Here is a 17727-nt window from a genome sequence, read left to right on the forward strand (position 1 = left end):
CAACTTTTTCACGCATATGGTGGTTGCATGCATAGAATGAGCTTCCAGTGGAAGTAGAGTACGCTGCAGCATTTAAAAGGCATCTGGATGGGTATATGAATAGGAAGGGTCTAGGGGGATAAGGGCCAAGTGCTGGCAAATGGGACTAGGTTAAGTTAGGATATCTGGTTGGCATGGATGAGTTGGACCGAAAAGTCTGTTTCCATGTTGTAAATTTCTATGACTCTAAGTCAGGATGGTGTGTGACTTGGATGGCCAATTTACAGGTGGAGGTATTCCCATGTCATCTGCTGCCATCTTTCTAGGTGGCAGGGGTCATGGACTTGGAACAGTGTTTTCAATGGAGCCTTGGTGAGTTCCTGCAGTGCATCCTGTGGATGGGACACATTGCTGCCACTGTGTCGGTGGTAGATGGAGTGCCAGTTATTTGGGCTCCTTTGTCCTAAATGGTGTTGAGTGCTCTTGATTGTTGTTCAAACTGCACCCAGCCTGGCTACTGACCTGAGCCTTGTAGATATGAATGGCCACTGGGGAGATTGCTCAGGTGTTAACTGGAACTGAATTCCTTGCCTGTGACCCACTCCTGTTGCTACCGTATAGAGCAATAATGGCCCAGCATGGATTGGTACTGCACAAGAACAGCTTGGCTAAGGGCACAGCTGGCTCTGGAGTGTACGTCTTCAGTATCATTGCCGAAATGCTGTCAGGGTGCACTAACTTTGCAGCATCCAGTCCTTCAGTCCTGTCTTGATATCACGTGGAGTATATCAAATTGGTTGAAGACCAGTATCTTTGATACTGGGAATCTGAGGAGAAGTGGATCATTCATATAGCACTTCTGGCTGAAGATACTTAGAAATGCTTCAGCCACATCGTTTCTACTACTTAGGTCAGGTGCATTAACCAGGGGTAAATGTAGGGTAATGGGGAATGGGTTTGGGTGGGACTCTCTTTGGAGGGTCGGTGTGGATTTGTTGGGCCGAAGGGCCTGTTTCCACACTGTAGGGATTCTGTGCTGGGTTGCTCCTTCATTGGGGATGGGGATATTTGAGAAGACTCCAGTTCCTGTTTGTTGCTTAATTATCCAACACCATTGGATATTAAAGAAACACAGAGCTTACATCTGATCTGTTAATTGAAAGATCACTGTGCCCAGTCTATTGCATATTTCTTCCAATGTTCAGCATTCAAGTAATACTGTGTATTGTTTCACCAGGTTGACACCTCATGCCTGGTTCTGCTCCTGACACTTCCTCCTGCACTCTTGAATTAACCTGGATGGAACCTCACCCAGAGTGCTTTTCCCAAGTGAAATTCAACATTGTGGAGTACTGATTCATCGGCTGAGGTAGTTTCCTTCCCCTGACCAATCGGATACCAAGTGATTTCATGGGTGTGCACTCAATGCTGAAGATTCTCAGGGCAACTCGCTTCTGACGTATACCACTGTGTCACCACTTTTGGTGGACCTGTTCTGCTGGTGGAATAAGGCATACCCTGGATGGTCATTTGGTCTCTGAAAGCATGATTTCATGAGTATGGTCATGTCAAGCTTATAGCTGACTACTGAGAGATAACTCTCCAAATTTTAGCACAAGCCCCAATATGGATAATAACAACTTTGTAGCATTGACAAGACTGTCTGTTGATGTTAATTGGTCTTTCCAATTGGTGGTTTGCTCCAAGTGATTAGTTTGATTGGATTTTAAACGAAGTGTTCATGTACAATTTTCTGCATGTGCTGAAATGATCATTTAACAGCGATTGGCTATTCAGAGGACAGTTAAGACTAACCCACTTTGCTATGGGTCTGGAGTCACCAGGCCAGGAAAGGACAGATTTCCTTCCCTAAAAAGTCATTAAGTGAAAATAAATTGTAATGACAATTGATAACTGTTGTGAATGGGCTAGTTTTAAATTCCACAGTTTAGTGAACAGAGACTTTCACTCTCTGCAATGGTAGTATTTGAATCTTTGTCATTATGAATCAAAGCAGGACTTTGGATTACTAGTCCAATGACATCACCATTATGCCACTATCTCCTCACAGGTCAGTCCCAGTGCCGAGTCGGGAAAGCCAACAATACCTCTGTCTTTCTCCAGATCTGTATTCAACTGATGAATTTGCTGATACAATTGGCTCCCCACTATATATACCTGTCCATTTCACACATTTACCTCTGTGCAATGCTATTATACTTAAACTGACATGCAGCAGTTACCATTTCACATAGGTTAATCTGCACAAGCACGCAGTCCAAGTGTTAAATCATGCAGGCTGTCAAGATGATCATTTAGGCACATGCAGAAAATTGCACAAGAACACTTTGTTTAAAATCCAAATATTACAAAGTATTCCAGATCATAAAAAGATTAAGGAAAATCATATTGAACATGTTTAGAACAGAATAAACGAACCACTGGAGACCATGATACTTTCCAACATAGTTGTTTGGTGTTCAGTGGAGCAGCTTGGACAGTCAGAGTGGCAGACAAACCATCTGAGGGAATGTGCAATTGGAGTACAGTATGTCTCAAGTTTCTATCAAGATTTTTAATTTAAAAACCATCAAGCTGCCAGAACACTTTAATTACAGCAATATTTTGGCAGAAGATCAGCACTGGGCCATTTAATCGACTCTTGCAAAGCTCCCCCTAGGGTTTCTTTTCGGGAGTTAAATGTGAAGATCGCTGTCCTCATTTTGTGCTGCAACTCTTCACTTGCAAAGTACTTTTCTATTCGCCCACAAGCGCTGTTATGTCAGGAGTTCCAGGACTTGAAGCTGTTGCCAGTACTAGATGGCAATATATTTCCAAGTCGAGATTCTGAGAGACTTTGACAGAAACTTACAAATGTTGGGCACTCCCTTGTGAGAGGCCCTTGCAGCGGTTGTTGTTTCTGCAAAAATCATATGGCTGAGTCATTGGGGGGGGGGGGGGGTTTATGTTAAGCTAGATACACTTGCAAGCAGTTACAAGTAACTGTATCTTGCTTCTGCAAAAATCGCAAGGCGGAATCATGAGAGTATATACCAAGAAATAACTAATCGAAAAGGGAGGTGGTCGAAACAGATGTATTGACATTACCGTTGCAATTGTCACGCACATAGGGAGTTAGTATGAATAAGATAACCAAATAAGACCCAGTGTTGCGTCAGCAAATGTAATAAGGCCCACTATCAAAGTGGGAGGGGTTTGCACACCAACAACAGGCCACAGATAGATGTGGTAAGCCAATTAGATTAGCAACTGCATAGAGCAATACAACTATCAGATATGAAGTAAAAGGGGGAGTACCAAGGGACTCAATTTAACTGTATAGATTGTAATGTAACCTCCTGATCGGTGCGCCTCCTTTAATGGTCAACCGGCTTGCAAGACCGTATGAGTAAAGACTGCTTCAGAATTTGACTCGGAGTGAAATTATTGAACAGTGAGCTTCGTTTCTCACACCCTGCATCTGTTGCTCTTGTTCTTCACGATGTTACAGTTGTATCTCGTCAGTTGTGGATTACCTCAAAATGCATGAATGCTTGCTTCATAACCATGCATTTGCTTCAAAACCAAAATTTGCTCAAACAAGCTGTGTTTTCCATATTAAGTAATTTAAAGAAGCCATTCAAATTGCATCTTATTTATTCCAGAATCAGAGCCAACAGCAAGCTTACATTTTGAGTAAAACAGAGGTAACTATGTCATGCCCAGTGAAGAGATACTCTATGCAACTTTACATTCAGACTCTTTGAGCAGACAGAAATTTCTGAAACAAGAGTCAGGTGACCATTGCTTATTTAACACAGACTCTCTCAAACTTCTGGAAAAGTTCTAATTGAATTACTCCGGGTAGGGAGCTCCCCCTGAAATGTGCATATGCAGACAAATGTGATCAGTAGAATTCAGACCTGCTAATGTTTGAACTTCAAACATAGAATCAATAGACTTCCAGACTTTTTGTCTCCCAGATCAATGCTTCACAGAAGAAAACTAAAGAGATCTGTTGTCTATGAAGTAAGTGCAAAAGACCACCATTTATCTCTTGTGCAGAGATGCCCTTAGATTTTTAAGCCATTCTGGTGAGACAAGCAGTATTCGGCGTGAAACCTGGAGATAAGTTTTGATCTAAAAGACCTGGCAATCTGCAAGAGAACACCAAAGACTGCTGAACTGCACTAACAAGGCGGCCACGCCATCATTGTTTTTGAAGATTTGGGAGCCTTTAAAATCTTCTCAGCCTGACTCAAACTCCAAATCCACCTGTAAAGAAATCTGACATCCTGAAATAAAAAGTTTAAGCCCCGAGCTTCACAACAACTGAACATTTATCACTTCAAAGAAATCCTGCAACAATACAGATACCTGACTTCAGCCATCCAAATTAATCTGAACTACAACTCAAAAATGGAAATAAACTCTATTTCACCGGATCCGTATGGCCTGACCTCTTCCAACAGCCAAATAAGAAAAATATTAACCATTTGTTTTGATTTAAAACTTATAAAAGTGCACAATCTCCAATTGTATCTCTCTTGAGTATGTGGTGTGACTAACACAGTGTTTAGATTCCAGGAGAATATTTATTCTCAGAATAAATAACCTCCCTTATTTTTAAACACAAACAAAAGTCAGTTGCCGGTTCTTTAAAGACATTTGCAAATGAACATAGAGAAACACATACCTTTCATCTAAAACAACCATATTGACTGGGGACAGCCAGAGAAGGAAGTCAATTGGGAGTTTTGATTCATTTCATCTGATGTCTATAACTGTATATGTTTGAAAACAATAATACTAGAGATTCTTGGAAAGATAGATTCTCATAGCACCAAGGTGTGTGCCTTTAACAATGAATCTGCTTAATATTTACTTGAGAGAGCACTATCTTTCTTGGATTCTAATCTCTGGAGATTAGTTATAACCTAGATTCAAAATACATAGCAATTACATTTCTGAGGAAATAGTGGAATCTTTTCAATACAAACGACAGAGTTATTTCTGAGATCTTTGATCATGTTTGAAAGAATCAATTGGAAATATGTTTTGAAAAATGACAGAACTTGTTAATCTCTCAGAGAAAGTTCATGGACTGCAATCAAAACTTAATTATTATTTTACTGTACAAGTCTTCTACCAGAATAGAATCATAAAATTGAGCCTTTGTACTTATTCAACATTTGCAAAGAGCTATTCAATTTGTCCTACTTTCCAATTAATCCAGCAACTGTGCTCTTCCCTCATAGTTATGCAAATATATCAATTTCAATAATACACAATGATTCCCTTTCAGGTGTTATTAAATATACCTCCATCATCTACGAGACACATTCCTCCACATAACTACACATCTGTGAGAACAAACAGAACAAGCCTAAAGGGAAACAATGAGAAGGGACAACCAGAACAGCAGGAGGACATGAGGCATCACATGAGCAGCCCAATCATTAAAACAGAAGTTAGGAAAAACAGTATGGGGCAAGATGAAACAAATAAATAGCAGAATGGATAGTTGACTTCAATACAGCAAGCCAGGGAACAGGTGCTAAACGGTAGCTCCTCACAGGGCTAAATGCAAAACACAGTCCAATGAGAATCACTGGTTGTTCATAAATGTATATTAATGACGTGGGACTGTAGAATCAAAGTCTTAATTTCCATATTTGAGGACTGGATGATCTTAAATTGAAGCTATGATGGAAACTAAACAATACTGAGAAGAATTGCAACAATTTACAAGAAAACATGAATAAACCTTCAGAAGAGTCAAAGAATTAACCATATAATAGGCAAATTAATTTTACCATAGATAAATGAGGTGTTACATTCCAACAAAATCAAGATGGCACATATTACTTAGAAACTGAGGAGCTGCATGAATTAGAGGAGCAGTGGGGAAAGGGAATACAAATAAACAAATCACTTCCCTCCTGAACTTTTATAGGCCATTTTAATTAAATAACAAAATAAACACCAGGGTTTATTTCTAGAGGGATTATAGCTAACAGGTACAGAGGCTACGTCAAACTTGTACTGAATCTTAAGGTGACACTTAAGAGTAATGTGTAAAATTCTGGTTGCCACAATAAAGAATTTGGATGCACTGGAGAGGACAAAAAACGTTTTATAAAGTTGATAACCTCAGCACTCAGTTTATACCCATCATAAAAGGGCAAACAGCCTTGATCCTGAAGACAGAAGACGATGGATGATCTAATAGAAAGCTTCAAAATTATGCAGAAGTTAGGTGAGAATTTATGCAGCAAGTTTCTGCCCAAAATAAACAAGGAATCCAGAAGAAAATTCTTTACTCAAAGAGTAGTGAGAATGTAGAAATCATAACCATGCAAAATAATTGAGGCAAATTGCCCTAACGGACTTTCAGGGGAGGTTACAGAAGTATATGAGGGAGAAGGGAACAGAGGGTTATTTTCAGATAGGATAGGATTAAATGAGGAAGGATAAGATGAGGCTTGGGTGGAGCCTAATCTTCAGCATGGATTAATTGGGCCAAACAGTCTGTTTCTGTGCTAAAGCTGTTGGTGGGGAAATCCTGAAAAATAATCCAACACAGAATTGTCAAATGGCAAACTAGGTTAGTAAATGGCATTTAACATGGATTTGGTGAAGCCAAATTTCAAAGAGTTTATAATAATGGACATGTTGGTAAAGATAAAGCCCATGAGAATAAGGGGATACTGACAGCATAGGTGAGGCTGGCAAACAGAAAGCAGAGAATAGCTGTGAACTGATATGAAAATTACAAGTATGCAGTGAAAATTACAAGTATGCAGGATTTTGTAATAGGTCCACTGTTCTTTCTGATCTGTAGAGATGGTTTGGTCATGGCTATACAGTGCATAATAGACAAGTTTCAGAGACTGAACTTGGAAATACAGTCCACAGTGAAAAAGATAGTGAAGACTTCAGGAGAAAACAGATAGCTGAACTGGACAAGTGCAGTTTAAATGACACATTCCGGGACTATTTGAAGCTCTGCAAGGACAAAGGGTGTACGATCACAAATCACTGAAGGTGGCAGGACAAGTTGAGAAGACTGTTCAAACGGCATATGGAATGCTTGTCTTTATAAACAAAAGTTTTAGGTTCGAAAGCAAGTTATGTTCAAAGCAACTTTGTAAGTCTCTGAATCAGTTCCGACTACAGTATTACGCTCAACTCTGAGCTCCTTGCTTTCAGGAAAGATGTCACAGCCTTCAATAGGCTGTAGAGGTTTTACTACAATTGCATCAGGGATATGGGTCTTCACCTTCCTGAAGTGGTTGTTTTTGCAGCAAGGAAGGTTAAGGGAGATTGAAGTGTTCAAAATCAAAAGGACTTTGATAGAGTGACTAAGAAGAAACTGTTTCAATAATGTCAGATTAATCAGCATCAGTACCAATGGTCTTCTGTATGCATCATTCTGCGATTCTATCTTCTGCAGCACAGTTCACAGTTAGTTGAGCACACTAAGAGCAGGAGCATTAAAATGCGCAAGAATTATTCTGCTGCTAAGATGGAGCTGTGTGCGGCCTGCTGTGTTGCTGAAAGGTCAGGAAGTCTAATCATTATTACTTCCCAAGATCAATTAGAAGGCTTATTTGTTATTTGCAGTCCAATTATAGGGCAGAATGAAATAAGCAGAAAATTACTGGTTCTCTTCCTCTGGATAAAAAAATTGGTGTGACAGTAAGAAAAATCAACAGACAACTCAAAATGTTGTCACTCTGCTAAGCTGTAGCTACATATCCCTTTAAGGTCAAAAAGAATAAATGCTCAGTCCTGCTCAGGTCAGTTAAGAGGTCAATTGTTGAAGGTAGGCTTGTTTTGTTTTTGAAAACATATGATAATATTAATTTGAAACCTTCATTACATTTATTAACAGCAAGAAGTTATTGGGAGATACAGGTTAATTGGAGGTCAAACAGGCTTTGGAAAAAAGTGTGCACAGAATTGCACCAATACAGTATTCCCATACAAACAATGAGACCCCTGATAAGAGAAAAAGGAGATGCAGTGAAAAACAGTAAAAACAGCATGTTATTATGGCCATATTAAAGGAGAATTTTCTTCAGCCTGAGGGTAGTTAATCTGTGGAACCCACTGCTACAGAGGCCAAGTAATTGAGTATATTTAAGCCAGAGATAAATGGGTCCTTGATTAGTAAGGGGATCAAGACTTGAGAGAATGCAGGAGAGTGGGATTGAGAAACCTAACGACCATGATGGAATGGCAGAGCAGACTTGATGGGCTGAAAGCCCTAATGCTGCTCCTATATTTTATGGCCTTATGGTATATGAAAAGAAAGTGCAATATCAAATAAACCTGCATTTAGTAGCACCGGCCTTCTGTAATCTTCCAGGCCTCAGCAGTTATTGCATGAATGAAGACAAAAGTCATGTAAGAGAAAATAATTTACCATGAATGGTTCCAGTTACATTAGGAAGCCAACTATTTTTCTTTGTGCCATTAAGATCAGCAATGTCACTTACAGCTTTGGGAGCCACATAGCCGCCGGCTGCCATTCCAATTCCAGTTGAGAGTTCAAACAGATCACTCAGGCCGCTGCTCGGCACAGCAGGGGTTGGTGAGGGCCCAAATGTAGTTGGCACTGAAGATGGTATAAAGCTTTGACCGACCTGTAACAAAAACATATGAACATTTAACGATGGGAGCAATCAAGTACAAAACAATACATACCAGTACTCAATCACTCCAACTGGTCCACTTTAGAAATGAACAGAACAAATTGGTTGGATAAACACATCTTTAAATAGACATTTTATTTACATACCTTTGCATTTATGATAGTACTTCAAGCTAAATTACATTTGTCTCTGATTTGCTTGGAATAGTTCTAAGGGAAAATTGTTATACACGATACTGAATTTGTCCAACAGTGACGATGATGGCAAAAACAAGCTGCTGAGGGCTTTGAAGAAGTAGATATCGATAAGAGGCTAGTGCTTTACTCCTGTTCATCATATGATGTGAAACTTTGCAGAAACTTACATCTCCCTTGCTCACTCTTAACGTTTGTAAATTCCATACATTGCTGAAACTAAGTAAGCACGAAAAGGTAAAGCTGCTGATTGGGTTAGATGAAGGAGGGTGGTGGGTGGCTTCCATATACAATAAACACCAGCATTCACTGGTTAGGCCGAATGGCCTGTTACTGTGTTGTACATTCAATGTAATACGAATGACTTCATATTAAAGGAATTTTTCCCTAACCAATATTTGGGACTTGTTATGCCAGGCCAAGGGGGTGAATAGGATACTAGCAAATCAACACCAAATGTTAGGATGTGTGAGGGGTAGAGTGCCCAGCAAGATTCCTACTCTTTACTATTATCCACACACCACTATTGAAAGATGCATGCAACACAGGATTAGACTCCAATGTGATAACACCCACAGTGACAAGCCTGCTATCACTCACTGACTGGGTTCAGACACTAAAACTGGATAGCTGGGTAAACTGCCAGTGGAATGGGGTGGAGATGCTCACAGAAAAAGTCAGCATCTTGACGAGGGAAAATTGTAAAAACAAATAAAGCCCTTACAATCTTCAATTGTGATCTGTACGTGACTATAGGAGAAAGACTCACCGCTGGACTCCCACCAGTAGGCCCGCCAAGATCGCCCCCAAGCTGAAAGATACAGAATACAGAGAATCAATGGAAGCAGACGGCATACACAGCAAGAGGGCATAAAAGCAGGAGGGCATACACAGCAAGAAGGAAAAAATGCATTTATGAGTTAATTAAAAAAACAGCTTCCATATCTTCACCAATTACAATTTATTTCAGATTGAAGCAAGCTGTCACTCGTTTATTAGCGTGGTTTCTGATATGCTGAGAGAGAGAGAATTGTAGGTGACAGATAATTTAGTTTAGCCTCCATTGTCAAGGCAAACGTTTAAAGATAGCCAAGCAGGAAATAATCAAAAGGAAAAAGATGGTGAACAGTTCAGATTCCAGCTGTATTCATTTCCAGCAAACCAGACAATGGCATTGACCAGAGCATTGAAGACAATTAAAGCAATTCGGGGGAAAAGCACAACAGAACAAAAAGATTTCAAAAAGCTCAATGTTTGGAAAGTTCTAAATTTAATTTGTTGAATCCAAATGATCAACTGTGCGCTCACTTCTTAAATGCTGACATACAAAATAATGTACAGGGAGCTCATGCTGCATTTGCTTCCTCTGCAATTCTCTCATCAAAATTTGGAAAATTGCTAAGCTCAGTGACCATTTTATTTATTAAAATAACCTAGATAATGTGAGCCAATGAGGAAGTGTGGAACTCCATCATGACATTCAAAGTCTGGGATATTTACATTTTCCATCACGCTCAGTAGAACAAAGATGTTATGTTGCTAGATCAGTCACAAATATGTTTTAAGTTTAGACTGCCATACTTGTCACTAGTCAATTGTGAACCACTTAAGAAGAATTCCGGTTGATCCCATAAAGTTTCAATGGAAAGCGTGTAGAGGTCCTGCCACGCAGGAACAGGGACTCAGTATGATTTCCATCACCAAGTTCAGTTATTCCAATGCTCCACATCTTTCACACCAAGTCTCAGCTCAACCAAAACTCTGCTGCTCTTGTACCAAGGTCCATTCACCCTCTGATTCATATTGACTCAAGGTCAAAGAATGTGTTGAATTTAAAATTCTATCCTTATGTTCAAATTTCAATTTGCTCTGAACCTTCTCTATATCTGCAAATTACTTCAGCCCTCCAACTCCCCAACCCAGCTTTGCTCCTCTATTTCGGGTTTCCTGTGCATCTAATGTTTCTTCAACCTCTCACTGCTAGCTGTGCCTTCAGTATCGGATATTACTCCTGTGCTTTGCAACATTGATGACAGTAAATATTTGCTGTTGATACTACCGAAAATCCCAAATGGATATCTGGAATGACTAATTCAGCCAGTCTCATTGTGGGTGTATTTGTGACATTGCATTCAATCTCTGCAGGAGCAAGAGTTGAACCTTAGTCCATGTTTAGCCATATTCACTGACCTCTACCCATCAAATATCTGGCATGTGAAAAACTCCCATAGCAAGTATATTAACAGTGTGACGACATATTGATTCAATGCATGATGCCCTTCAAAATTGATATGCTTACTGTCTGGAATAACCACTCTAGCAAGATACTTGAGGAATAGAGGTGTCTTTGGGATTAGAGCTAGCCTATTCCACCACCTTCAGGAGGGGAGATACAAAATTAGGGGAAAAAACTGAATACCACATAAACTTTGAAAACTGCAACATAATGCACAGCCAATAGTATTAAACAAACAGAATCAGATGCCTAGTAAATATTTTTGTGAGGGCATTAATGGTTTCATGATAAATGGAAATCTAACTCATTTTACATTGAAACAATATAAAATTCTGTTCTACAGGAAGTCTCAAAACTTAAAGTACAGAACAGCCATTTGATCCAGTGTTAATGTTGCACACTAACCTTTTCCTATCCTGCCTCAGTGAACATCATCAGCATTTCCCTCGACTTCTTTCTCCCAAGTGATTATCAAGTTTCCCCCTAAAGCTATCTCTAGAGGCTTAGTTCACTCTGTTTCCTGTCTGTTAAGTTGGTAATATCCAGAATCAGGCTGCATTCACATTACAACTGTGGTCTTTATCTAAAGGCTTTTGTGTATGCGTAAAGCACCTTAATGGAGATGTAATGTACACAGACATAATGAGCCCACAATTGTTAATGAGGAAAAAAACAAGACAATACACATTTTCTCTGCATTCAATAAGCTAACAAAGTCTCAAATGCCACATTTTGATTTAATTAACAGATGGTCAGGTAAAACCGGTATTCAATGGATTCTGGGTACAATCTCATAAACTATGATCTATGTCTAATGTATATTACACTCAAGAGTCAACTGGTGAATAATAAAGTGCTGAAGTGGATGTGCCAGAACATTGGAAGGTGTTTGAGGCTTTCAGACAGGGTGTACAGAAATAAAACAAGGTCATATCTCATCAAACAAAATTCAAACCACATAAAATGGTCTGCTTTCAGTCAATTCACAGGATGAACACTGATTAGAAAGAGGATCCAACTGGAACAAACAGGAAGACAATTTCTCAGATGACAATACCATCTTGTTCTGACATTACTGATCTCTGGTCTACATAGTAAGGTTTCAAAAATTAAATATGGGGCTCATTTTACAAGTGATGTGGATTTAGTTCACTTAAAGCAGCTGCACAAGCTAGCAATAATAACACAACAGTGTAACTGTGGTATTTATGATATTCAATGCCAGTAATACACTTATTGCAAAGGAAATTAAATATTAAAATAGGAGGTTATATTTGTTACAAAGGGCACAGGTGACACCACAGTGGGAGTTACTGTACAAAACTGGTCAAGGACTCTCATGGCACCATAGTAGTATCCAGACCTGTGAGACAGTAGGCCTAGATTTAAGTCCAATCCTCTCCAGAGGTGTATCATAACATTTCTAAACTGGATGACTGAAAATATCTACAGTACTGGTCAACTTAATTGAGGATGTAAAGGCTTAGAAAGCAGCTCAGAGAGAACTTACTCGACTAATACATAGAATGGGTAGGTGCCTTGTAAGCTAGGACAGACTCGGTTTGTGTCCAGTGAAGCTCAGAAAAGTAAAAGATGACCTTATTGAAACATACAAGATCCTGAGGGACCTTGACATATTGGATGTGCAAAGTATGTTCCATTTTATGTGATAATCTAGAACTAGAGGTCACTGTCTCAGAGGAACAGGTCACAGAAATGAGGTAAAATTTTAGAATAATGACGAGATGAAATTTTCTCTCAGAAGACTGAGTTTTTCAAAAGATTGTTCATGGCGTGTGAGATAGCTGGCTGGGCCAGCATTTACTGTCCATCCCTAACTGCATAGAGGACAGTTAAGAGTCACATTGCTGTGGGTCTGGAGTCACATGTAGAAGAGACGAGCAAGAACAGCAGATATCCTTCCTGAAGGTACACTGGCAAACCAGATGATCGGCAGTGCTTATGCAATCACCATTAGACCAGCTTTTCATTCAAGATTTTTCATGAATTCAGATTTCACCATCTGCCACAGTGGGTTCAAACCCATTGCCGCAGAACATCAGCCTGGGCTTTGAATAACTAGTCCATTGCCTCACCTTCAGAAGTGATTTTCCTGAAAAGGTGGTGAAAGCAGAGTCTTTGAATTTTTTTTTAAGACAAAGGTGGATACAAATAGATAGATGGTAAGCCAGTGGGTGGAAGGTTTTCAAGAGTGGGTAGGAATTTGTGAATTTGAGGTTACAATCAGATCAGCTATGATCCTTATTAAATGGTAGAGCAAGCTTAGAGGCAGGAGGGCTCACTCCTGCTGTCTGATTATAAACACTTGAATTTCTACAACTAATTCAGTAACAAAAATACAGAATCTACCAGCTGGGGAATCACAATAACGTTAGGGCATCCAACAACCTTCAGTTACACAGAAATTTCAAAGCTTAGCCTGGCTACAAATGGTGGAACAACATAAAAACTGCAGGAGTCCAGACTTGGAAGGGGTACAGATCTCAGCAAATTGCAGCACTTGAAGGATGTTTTACAGTTGCAGAGGAGTGAGACCATTGAGAGACTTGAAAACTTGCATGGGAATTTTTCCTGGGGTCGGGGCGTCCAGAACCTATCCAGGGCATAGGTTTAGGGTGAGAGGGGAAAGATATAAAAGAGACCTAAGGGGCATCTTTTTCACACAGAGGGTGGCACGCGTATGGAATGAGCTGCCAGAAGAAGTGGTGGAGGCTGGTATAATTGCAACATTTAAGAGGCATTTGGATGCGTAGATGAATAGGAAGGGTTTGGAGGGATATGGGCCGGATGCTGGCAGGTGGGACTAGATTGGGTTGGGATATCTGGTCGGCGTGCACAGGTTGAACTGCAGGGTCTGTTTCCGTGCTGTACATCTCCATGACTCTAAGAGTCGATTCACTTACAAAGCACAACTGCGAATGGGATTTCAATGAGCTCAGGTTTATGGAGGGCGAAAGAGATAGACTGAATAGTGTTGGAAGGCAACATAGTCTTGGATAAGGGTTTCAGCAGCAAATAAGTTGAAGCGAAACAAAGAAGAGCAATGTTGTAGAGGTAGAGGTAGGTGATTTCAGTAATGGACAGGATTACTGTCTATTATCATCTTCTGCCATTGAAAATTACTACCCTTTATTCCCACACTCTGTTAGTTCCTTGAAGCCAGATGGAAACACGTTTTTGAGTCTCAAGACCAAAATGAATTCTGAGACAGGACAAGCAGAGATTAAAGATAAACTGGAGAAGGATGTATGCTCAGGATTAGGGCATGGGATAGGATTTTCCATCGGGGTGGTGGGGAGGGGGAGAGGAAGGGAAGTGAGAGAATGAAGCAGTGGAAGAACACATTCTTCCGGGTTATCCCTGCAGAAATGAACAGCCAGGAGGGGTGCAGAATTAATCACGAGACAGGAAAACTATGGCAATTTTGATTGTCACAAGATTGAGGTAAAAAAATGGACTTCAGTCAAGAACAGCAAATTGTTGACATGAATTCCATACAGTAGCTAAACAAAAGTTGATAAAACGGAAGAACTATTACAAGCTCAGCAGGTGACAGCAGCTGTCGGGTAATGGGTTGTAAGATAGACAAAATTAACTCTAAACACTAAGTCATTCAACAACAGATTGGAGCAGCAGCAGTCAGGTCCTACAGTACAGCAGATCCTTTTAATGCTCAGAACGCAATAGGATGCTACAATGGGGAGACAGGATTTTACAGAGCCTCATTTTGAAGGGCACGTGGTCGTTCAATGTATCTGAGCATTTAAAATGTGAAACATTGTAGTGAGGATAATAGGGGACAGCAAAACACCATTTTGAGTTTCAAGAGTTTTTAACAAATATGGGAACAGATTAACTTTATCATACAATAGTAAAGAAACTTTATATAAAAGGTATCAGGAGCTTGGGCATCAATAGCTATTCATGCCGGTAGCACACAAGAAATGCAACCATATCCATCAAGCTGCAGCACTCCCAAATTTAAAAAAAAATGTGGCAATTATACTTATGACATAAGCTGCCATTTACTAGGATTTATGAAGGAACAAACAAAGAACAGGCCCACAGTTTTCATGAGTAATGCCATTTTTTGATGTTCTCATCGAAACCCTACAGTATTGAACGAGGCCATTTGGCCATTGAGTCTACATTGACCTTCAGAACAGAATCCTGTGCTATCGCCATAACCCCGCAATTACCATGGCTAATCCAGCTAGCTTGCACATCCCCGGACTGTATGGGGCAATATAGCACAGCCAATCTAAATAACCTGCACATATTTGGACTGTGGGAGGAAACCGGCGGAAGCGCAAGCAGACACTAGGAAGTCAAAGATCAAGTGTGAAAGGCAGAGGCGGATGGATTATTGTCAAGCTGGGCGGTTATCTGGGATAGGTAGGAATTTGGATTTGAGGTTGTAATCTGATCAGTGATTATGTATTTGCATGTGTAAGCAGGGGCTGAATAGCCTACTCCTGCCCTTGTTTGTATCTCATAGAGTCATACAGCATGGAAACAGACTTTCTGTCCAACCAGTCCATGCTGACCATAATCCCAAACTAAATTAGGCCCACCTACCTGCGCTTGGCCCATTTCCCTCCAAATATTTCTCATTCATGTACTTATCCAAATGCCTTTTTAAACATTGTAACTGTACCCACACCCTCTGGAAGTTCATCCCACACACGAACCACACACTGTAGAGAAAAATTGACCCACATGACTTTTTCAAATCTTTCTCCTCGCACCTTAAAAATATCTTATTCATATAGCAATTACTACAGGGCCCTTAGTACACTAGGGCTTAGGAAACAAAAGATGTATAGGTTAGGTGGATTAGCCATGCTAAATTTCCCCTAGTGTCTAGGGATATGCACGCTAGGTGGATTAGCTATGGAAAATGCAGGGTTACAGGGAGAGAGTACGGGGTTGGGTCAGGGTGGGATGCTCTTCGGAGCGTAGGTGTAGACCCACGCTGCAGGGATTCTATGATTCTAAGAGACATCATGTCAAGTTTTATAGTGATGCCGGGCTCTCATGGGTTCCACACTGATGCAAATGCTACTGTACATCACACCACATTAAAGCCTGCCAATCATTTTTCAGGTTACAGCTACATTAAAAATATTCCAATACATATACATAGAATAGAATCAGTTTACTTTTTAATTAATTAGTTTGAGATAAACCATTTTGATTCCTATATTTTACCACGTCTGTTCAGTCAGGCCCTTATTGCCTTGCTAACTTCTAGTGGGAACCATTTACTTCCATTGCTTCATCAAAAAATACACTTCTGCACTTCAATTAAAGTACAAGCAGCAACAATTTTCCACACCATCATGCAACTAACATGACCAGAGTAGGAAACAGTAAGAGCAATTAGACAATGATAAAATACTGATGCAGAACAGGAAAGTACGCTGGTGTCAAAACAGCTCCAATTTCTGAATACTGTTGAAGAGTAGGCTGCTTCAGCAGATCCTTACTTAAATGCAACAGTATTGAATGCAACAGTAGAAGATTCATATAACCAAGCATCAAATGCAAGATAACATTTTCTTCAAAATAAGACCGAGCACAGTATCTAGCAAGGGCAAAGGTAAATGGGGGCGAAGGAGGAAGAAATCAAGAAAGGAAGAATGAGGTGTGAAACAGAAGCAGACAAAAGAGGAGGAAGATTAGGGAAATGACTGAGGTTGTGAGGAGGAGAAGGGGGATGGCATTACTTGCACAAATTTATCCAACTTTGGCTGCCTTCAAAGCCCAGTGTGTGAAGTTGAACTGATCTATCAACTACATTTATAAGAAATTAAAATAATTCATTGCAACGTACTTTAAACCCAAAGAAAATGAATGGGGGTGTGTGAGAGAGAGAGATGGGCGAGAAGTGAAAGGGGAGAGGGGGAGGAGATAGACAGGGGCAAGTGGGGAACAAGAGGGGGAAATAGAAAGGGTGAACAGAGGAAAAAGGAGGGTGAAGAGGGGGAAGGGGGGGGGGGTAGAAAGAGTGAGTGGAAAAGAATTATCCATCAGGACTTAGAGTCACAGAGTCAGAGAGATGTGCAGCATGGAAACAGACCCTTCGGTCCAACCTGTTCACGCCGACCAGATATCCCAACCCAATATAGTCCCACTTGCCAGCAGCCGGCCCATATCCCTCCAAACCCTTCCTGTTCATATACCCATCCAAATGCCTTCTAAATGTTGCAATTGTACCAGCCTCCACCACTTCCTCTGGCAGCTCATTCCATACACGTACCACCCTCTGCGTGAAAAGGTTACCCCTTAGGTCTCTTTTATATCTTTCCCCTCTCACCCTAAACCTATGCCCTCTAGTTCTGGACTCCCCAACCCCAGGGAAAAGACTTTACCTATTTATCCTATCCATGCCCCTCATAATTTTGTAAACCTCTATAAGGTCACCCCTCAGCCTCCGATGTTCCAGGGAAAACAGCCCCAACCTGTTCAGCCTCTCCCTGCAGCTCCAACCCTGGCAACATCCTTGTAAATCTTTTCTGAACCCTTTCAAGTTTCACAACATCTTTCCTATAGGAAGGAGACCAGAATTGCACGCAACATTCCAACAGTGGCCTAACCAATGTCCTGTACCGCCGCAACATGACCTCCCAACTCC

The 17727-nt window shown here is 40.5% G+C and overlaps 1 protein-coding gene across 3 annotated transcripts in view; it reads right to left on the reverse strand.

Moving 5' to 3' along the window:
• LOC122564151 (AP-2 complex subunit beta) overlaps positions 1-17727 on the reverse strand; it is a 310855-nt gene that overhangs the window by 137938 nt on the left and 155190 nt on the right. For 2 of the 3 annotated variants that reach the window (XM_043718785.1, XM_043718784.1), the window contains exons 15-16: positions 9603-9644; positions 8484-8630 (exon numbers count right to left, since the gene is read on the reverse strand). In XM_043718785.1, the coding sequence (XP_043574720.1) occupies positions 8484-8630; positions 9603-9644 (189 nt within the window). The remainder of the gene's footprint in view (positions 1-8483; positions 8631-9602; positions 9645-17727) is intronic. The other variant, XM_043718786.1, reaches the window with a different exon arrangement.

Source organism: Chiloscyllium plagiosum, chromosome 28 (genome assembly GCF_004010195.1).
Source record: "Chiloscyllium plagiosum isolate BGI_BamShark_2017 chromosome 28, ASM401019v2, whole genome shotgun sequence".
Taxonomy (NCBI): Eukaryota; Metazoa; Chordata; class Chondrichthyes; order Orectolobiformes; family Hemiscylliidae; genus Chiloscyllium; species Chiloscyllium plagiosum.